Genomic DNA, 8,314 nt, shown 5'->3' with positions numbered 1-8,314 from the left:
TCCATGAAAGAATTCACACTGGGGAGAAACCCTATGTATGTGAGCAATGTGGGAAAACTTTCAGTCAAAATGGTGACCTTCTTGTACATAGAAGAAATCACACTGGGGAGAAACCCTATGTATGTAAGCAATGTGGGAAAGCATTCTGTAAAAATAGTAAGCTTAGAGTACATGAAAGAATTCACACTGGGGAGAAACCCTATGTATGCAAGCAATGTGGGAAATGTTTCGGTAAAAATGAACACATGCAAAGACATCACAAAATTCACACTGGGAAGAAACCCTATGTATGTAAGCAATGTGGGAAAGCATTCCATCAAAATAGTAACCTTAGAGTACATGAAAGAATTCACACTGGGGAGAAACCCTATGTATGTAAGGAATGTGGGAAAGCATTCAACCAAAATCGTCCCCTTGTAATACATGAAAGAATTCATACTCTGTAGAACTCCTATGTATGTAAGAAATGTGGGAAATGTTTTAGTACAAATGGCCACTTGCAAAGACATCACAGAATTCACACTGGGAAGATACCCTATGCATGTAAGCAATGTTGGAAAATGTTCAAACAGAATTGTGAGTTTGTAGTACATGAAAGAATTCACACTGGTGTGAAATCATATGTATGTAAGCAATGTGGGAAAGCATTCCATCAAAATGGTAAGCTTAGAGTCCATGAAAGAATTCACCCTGGAGAGAAACCCTATGTATTTTTTCATTTATTTTTTTTTTGTTTGTTTGTTTTTCTCTGGTACCGGGAACCGAACTCACAACCTTGCACTTGCCAGGCAGGCGTTTTGCCGCTGAGCTAAATCCCCAGCCCGGAAACCCTATGTATTTAAGCAATGTGGGAAAGCATTCCCACATTGTGGTCACCTTCTAAAACATGAAAGAATTCACACAGGGGAGAAACCTTATATATTTATGCAATATGGAAAAGCATTCAGCAGACAAAGTCACTGTCAATATAATAAAAGTACTCACAATGTGGAGAAAACCTGTGCATGTAATGAGGGTGGAAAATCTTTTCAGCACCAGAGTGAGAGTCACAAACATGGAAAAATTCACACCAGGATGTAACCTTATGCCCTTTAACAATCGGGGAAACGTTGAGTGCAAAAACAATGCCAACAAATACAGGAAATAGTGCTCATATGAGAAAACTCCTTTGTATATTGGCGGTGTGGAAAAGATTTGCTGCAAGATTTTCATTTTAAAAATAGAAAATTCACCTCAAACTGGGGAGTAACTGTGCATAAAAGAAATGTGGGAAATAAAATCAGTTCATAGAGATGCTGTCCTTCAGAACTATAGCATATCATGGCAAATCCCTAAGTATGGAACTTGGAAAAGCATGCAGTATACATGGGTATTGTGAAATATGTGAAAGAAATCAATGAATTGAAATTCTACATCTGTAAGACTATTTTGAAAATACTTTGAAATTTATTCATGTAGAGACAAGTAGAAATAATATAAAAATATTGGTGTTAATATAGTTTCCAGAAAACACACTCAAAGATGAATATATCCTAAAATGTATTCATTTTGTGTTTCTCAATATATCACACAGAAATATCTGATCTACGTATCTGCATATCTATTAAAAAATCACATCTTTTTAAGAAAATTCAAGTGTGCCAAAAATTTTCCTCACGCTTTGATCTGCCGATGCCCCAGCTTCATACATGACACCCATTTTTCTCATGACCATTGTTTCCCATCTGGATTTCTAACTCATGTATCAGTTTGTCTGGAAGGGCCCACACAGACACATTTGTAAGTGTACTTTACCAGTTTCCATGGCATGTCTATGTAGGCATGTGGATGAGAACATAATTCACCAAAGCAAAAGCTATTTTAAAGGATTTATCATTTATTAGTATGTATTTGCAGTGCATAATGTAACTGTTCATCTTTGGAAGGCATTTGAAGTGTATAAAACATATGTGTTCTTTGTTGCTGCATTTGTTATCCCCTCTATGTTTTATTTTAATAGAGAAAACAACAATAAAAATGATTCAGAATTTCAGGATAGTGCGCTAAATTTATGAGTTTTCACTCTTTGGTGATTTCTTTTGATGTGTAAAATGATTGAATAAATACTAAGAATCAACAAATGGAATCTTTCTTTATGCTATTCACCTACCTTTTGCTCATTTCCATTTGTCTGAGATGTATGTACATATCATGTACTTTTCTCTTATACAAGAAAAAGTTAGGCACCATGCCTTGTATATGAATTCAGTCTTCCATAAACACCAGCATCCAGAATATGCAAGTGTGTCAGGATTTCACGCAAGTTCCTAGGGTTCTGAAGAAAACACACGGAATGTGACTGGCAGTCATGGAATAGTGAGGGGTAGGAAGGATGGCATCCTGTAATGACAGGAATATGGAGCCGCCATTGTGCAGTACAGTCACGTGGTAATCACAAGTGTGTGAATTAAATGCACAGGAACTGAAGCATGGGGTTCACCTAGCAAACACTTCATCCAGGGTCGCAGGGATTGTACTGCACAACCTTCGCCCCCGTCTGTCCAGGCTTTGGGGTTTGGCACCAGCTAAGCAATCATAGTCTTTCTTTATCCACATGCTCCCAAAATGGAATTTCAGCAGGGTCTCATAATATTAAATTGTAAGTTCAAAAATGAAGATGACAAAATTTAAATCATGTGCTTTTTTCAGTAGCATAATTAAATCTAATGCCACTTTGATCCATTATTTATCTCAGTATATTTCATCAGAAGGTTTTCATGTGATGTCACAACATGACAAGTTTTAAGTACAGTGGAGGATGAGATATAAAGAGAAAGACAACACATTCACGTGATACTGATGTCACCATGGTTATATCAATTTAAGTATTAAGTACCATTGTCAATATTTATCCATAAATAATTTATCAAATTATTCCATAAGTATAAATATGTAAAATAATATATGTACATGTGTGTTTCTATGTGTGTGATAATGCTAACATCCAATATTGGACACACACATTGCAGACATGGAATGTTAGCCCACTCAGATAAGGAAACACTACTCTTTTTTATTTGTAACGGAGAGGTACACGACTCCTCTTTGTCACGGTAGAAACAGGCACAAAAAACAGAAAGGCAGAAGTTTTCTGAGAAGAGACACAGGACTGAACAAGTGGCAAAGAGAGAAACAGCATCTACCTTGCCCAAGAACAGCTACTCTTTCACCCCATGTCTAAAACTAACAGGTTCTTCAAAGCTTTCTCTCTTTACCACATAGGTATTGGTTCAGGCAGAAAAATGTTAAACCTGAATCAGGAACACATTTTTGGAAGGAAAATGCATTTTTAGCTATGTTTTGGTTTACTCTAGGAAGAATGAATGGGTCAGTGTTAATGGAGCGGAGGTCGACATACAATTTCAAAGGATAAGTGCAACAAGGTCTTCGTGAGGTACATGACCCTGGAAGAGAAGCTGCACCTTGATTTGGAAAGAACTGAAGGAATGCAGTTCTTTTTTCATTGCCTGATTTCCAACACATTTGAATACATACAAGAAATTACAGAATTCTTTGTATTCTCAAAGGTGTTTTTGTCGGTTTTAAATCCACATAAAGTGTCTTAGCATTTTCCTTCTACTTTATCAGTTCATGTAGTATGAATAAAACATCCTATGCAAAGATTTGGGTTCAATCTCCTCTGATTTAACTCGTCAAGATTGTTGTGTTGCAACAACCATACCTTGATGATGAGCCCCATCTTGAGCCTGCATAGAAAGAGAAATGATCTTCACCTTGATGTTTCCTTGGCACCGAGGAAACCTTCCCTGTGGGTGGCCCCAGCTGGAAAGAACACCAACAGAAAAGGTGCTTACAGTGATAATCTGCACAATGCAGGTTTAATTATAGACTTCTGTAAAAGCCACTGTGGGTTTCCCTGCCTTCTGAGGTTTTGGCTCTTGTTTCTTTGGGACTTTCTATACAGCATTGCAGTTCTAGCATGCATAAGTTTGCTGGACTCGATCAGTAACATGTATATGTAAAAACCTGTGAACCTCATGCTCTGAAACAGACTTCGTTTGCATAATTTCTGAGAGAAAGATATGATGGATTTGCCACTTTCCCTGAGAAACAGAAAGTGCCTGTAGGTAAGAGGGTTCCCCTAGCAAATGTTTGGTTGGAGGAGAGTGCATTCTCATAATGGAAAAAGAGAACACCAAACTTTGATAAGCTCCACCATTAATATTTTGGCTGTCCCTGCCACATCACCAGGGTCTGATTCATTGTGAGGCTGCCTTTTATCAGTTAATCGGACCTGCTCCATTGAAAAGGTGTTTAACAGTCTCAGCATGGGTTTCCTAGTGACCTTGGGGCAAAGCATTTGACATTTGTTTTTTTTAGTAGGTGGTATTATAATATTTATTATAAAAATGCTATGGATTAATAAAAAGAGCAAGAAACAGAATTAAATTACAAGCTATGTAAAATCCCAACTCAAAGCCAGAAGTGTCTAATGTATTCATTCATTAGCTAACTAAAAACCCCAAAATGACAATACACTGAAGAATCATAAAGTACTGCAAAACAAGTGGCTTTTTCTCTTTGATACAATCGTAGAGCCTTGGTTCTTGCTCACTGGTGCTGCTTCATTAAATAGACATTGAAACCATGTTGAAGAATATCTCAGACTGGTTACATCATACTGTGAATCTAAGTGGAATCTATTAGATTTCATGTAGTGTATAGTGACATTTTATATTTATCTATAAGTCAAGATCAAGCTGAGATAACCAGCAAATTGAATAAAAGTACAAAACTTACTCAAAGAATCTAAGGTAACTTGAACCAAGAGGAAAATGTTCCTCGAGAGTCCGTGTGTGAGCAGAAATATTACAAATGAGGTCATTAAATTTATTTAATGTCTCAAAAATTACCCACATCTGGATAAGTATGATTTCATATAATCTAATATTTGAATACTGAAATATTCCAGTGTAGGAAACTGAGGTAATACTGATATGGTGCAACAAATGTTACTATCTGGTGTATTGATATAAGAAAATACTTTCATGACCAACATCACTGAAATGTAGAACATTACATTTTGATAGAATGTATAATAATATATGGAAAGAAAAACTTTGAATTTTGAGAACTCGTATTCAAGAAATCTATTCATACATGCATATGAGTTTGCTACATTCATCATCTATAAAATAGGTAACCTGGGGGAGTTTTGAAAATGCAAATGAATGCTATTATTGTAATAGTAGATGTTTTCAAATCTTTCCCCCAGATATCTAGTCCATTCTTGTCCTAAAATTCTTAGAAGACACCCTGATATATATTTGGTCAGAATGTAAAATAAAAGCACAGTGTTCATCAATATTCAGATGTCACAAAGTAAAAATAGAAGTCTATTTGATCCAGGCTTACTTCCCCAGATATTCACAACGGAATTAAAATCATCCTATTTGAGTGATCCATGCATACACATGGTCAATGCAGAGTGTGCGTGGGTATTCACAATAGCTAAGCTCTTGACGTAATTCAAACGAGTTGAACTCTGGAAACAGCCCAGAGGCCCATCACAGGATGTCTGAATCACGGAAATGTGGGGCCAGCTCATCACAGTGGTGCATTTGTTATTCCCTGCACTCTGGGTTGCAGAACCAGAAGAATAGCAACCTGATGTTCCGCCTGAGGAAATCAATAATCCATGAGAATTTCTCCCAAAATAAAATAGAAAACAAATCTAGAAATGAAATTCAGTGCTAAGAGCTCTGTTTAACTCTGAGCCCAGAAAATATATGCTGTATGTTCAGCCATAAAGAAGAATGAGATCGGGCTGGGGATTTAGCTCAGCGGCAAAAGCGCCTGCCTGGCAAGCGCAAGGTCGTGAGTTCGGTTCCCAGTACCGGAGAAAAAAAAAAAAAAAAAAAAAAAAAAGAAGAAGAATGCGATCATATAATTGGTCAAAAACCAAAAATAATTGGGACTCCATCCCATAACATTAAGTGAAATAAGTTAGAAGCAGGAAGTGAAATATCACGTGTTCTCTTAAATGAGAAATTAAAAATAAGAAGTAAAATAAAAGAGGGGCTGGGGATTTAGCTCAGTGGCAAAGCGCCTGCCTGGCAAGCGCAAGTTCAGTTCCCGGTACCGGAGAAAAACCAAAAAAAAAAAAAAAAGAAGAAGTAAAATAAAAGAGAGATGATAGTGAAGAGAAAGTTTAACTTTTGGCGATGAGAAAGATGATCAGGTTAAGGAAGGAAGGGGAGAGGGATGGGTGCAAAGGTATCAAAACTCATGAACTTGTGAGACACAAATGTACCCCTCCCCTCTATGAGACTAGACCTTGTGTATTGCAGACATATGCCAAATAAAAATTTGCAAAGAAATACCATTTAATTTGGAAACTGGGTATTGGTGTTTTTCAGTCCCCCTCCAAGTTGTTAGATCATCTCATGCTCAAAATTTCTTAGCAGGTATCAATCTAGAACTTGTCCTGACTAATTAATATAAGAACAATTTTATTTTCATGGATATTTTGTCCTTTTGATTGCAGAAGTGAAATGGTAGAAAAATGCTATCAATAGAAAGCTTAGAAACAACAGGAAGAAATACTCATTTGGACTCCAGATGCTAATGTAGACACACAACAAAGTGCTTTAAAACCGACTGGAATCCTTGCTTGTAGAAATCCTCTGATTGGGCATTTGAACCTCAATGTGCGCATTATAGCTCACACTCACCTGAATCCTGATGATTATTTAGGATGTGCAGAGAAGCTGTATAAATGCAATGAACATGGAAAACCCTACACGGATACTCAGTTCTTTCAAAAACATGAAACAAGAAAGATTGGAGAGAAACCCTATCTAAATGAGCACTGCTGGAAAGTCTCCTCCGATCTTAGTGAGAAAACTCACCAGAAGAGGAGATGTTTTTAGGTAAGGAAAGTATGAAAGCCTCCAGCACACCCAGTGGTGTTCAAATGCATGAAAGAAATCATAGTGGGAGAAATCCATATTAATGCAAACAATGTGAGAAAACTTTCATTTCTTCACACCATATTCAAATACATGTATGAAAACATACTGAAAAGAAGGCCTATATATATGACATATATGAAAGTACTAGCTCATAGAAATTCCTTTCATACACATAAAATAATAGACAATGGGAAGAAACAAAGTGTGTGTAATAAATGTGGGAAAGCATTCATTACACAGATATCTGATAAAATACATGAAATTAATCATACGGGTGTGAAATACTATATACATAAGCATTGGAAAGCATTCAGCACACAGAGTCACTGTCAAAGGCATGGAATATTCACACTAGAACAAACACTATATGTGTGAACAATGTGAGAGAGCATTCACTTCACAGCATTATTGTAAAGTATGTGAAAGAATTCACTGGGAAGCCATTCTATGTATGCAAGGAATGTCAGAAAGCATTCACTACACAGAGTAATTATGATATATGTGAAAATAATCACACTGGTAACAAACCCTACACAAGTAAGCGATGTGGAAAAGGATTTAATAATAAGTCCACATATCATAGATATGCAAAATCCCACACTGGTGAGAAACCCTATGTTTGTAAGCAACGTTTAAAAGGATTTACTATTAATTCCACATATCATAGATGTACAAGATCCCACACTAGTGAGAAATCTCGTGTACATAAGCAATGTGGAAAAGGATTTGCTGATAACTTGATGTACCAGAGACATACAAGATCCCACAATGGTGAGAAGCTCTATGTATGCAAGCAATGTGGGAAAGCATTCCGCATATGCAGTCACTGTCAAAGACATGAGAGAATGCACAGTGGGGAGAAGCACTATGTTTGTGAACAATGTGGGAAGGTGTACACTAGACAGAAATATCTTCAAATACATGAAAGATGTCACACTGAAGAGAAACTCTGTGTGTATCCATAATGTGGAATACTCAGCCAACAGAGTATGTGTCAAACACCTGAATGAGTATATCGAGAATAAACACTTTGTATGTAAGCAATGTGGAAAAACATTCAGTGCACCAAAATACCATCAAATACATGAAAGAAGGCATACCGGTGCAAACCACATGTATATAGGTAGTGTGGGAAAAGATGTGATGCAGCTCTTCATTTACAGACATAAAAGAACTCAGATGGGGGAGTAACTATGTTTGTAAGAAGTGTGCAAAGAAATCCAGTTGATAGAGTGTAAATACTTGAACAAGATAACACTGGACAGAAAGCCTATGTAAGCAATGTGAGAAAGCATTTGGAATATACAGGTATTGTCCAAAACATAAAGGAAGTCACATTG

General features: G+C 36.7%; 1 protein-coding gene across 1 annotated transcript in view; it reads left to right on the top strand.

The window, feature by feature from the left end:
* The window catches only part of LOC102028816 (zinc finger protein 420-like), a gene marked incomplete at its 5' end in the record, with an annotated part of 11,120 nt that extends 3,181 nt beyond the window's left edge, over nucleotides 1-7,939 (top strand). The window contains 2 exon segments of the mRNA XM_005415152.2: nucleotides 6,724-6,897; nucleotides 7,272-7,939. Of these exon segments, the coding sequence (XP_005415209.2) occupies nucleotides 6,724-6,897; nucleotides 7,272-7,939 (842 nt within the window).
* Between the last annotated feature and the right edge of the window lie 375 nt (nucleotides 7,940-8,314).

The sequence above is a fragment of the Chinchilla lanigera genome, unplaced genomic scaffold (genome assembly GCF_000276665.1).
Source record: "Chinchilla lanigera isolate Chin_1 unplaced genomic scaffold, ChiLan1.0 scaffold00547, whole genome shotgun sequence".
NCBI lineage: Eukaryota > Metazoa > Chordata > Mammalia > Rodentia > Chinchillidae > Chinchilla > Chinchilla lanigera.
This window is presented reverse-complemented; position numbering and strand designations above follow the sequence as displayed.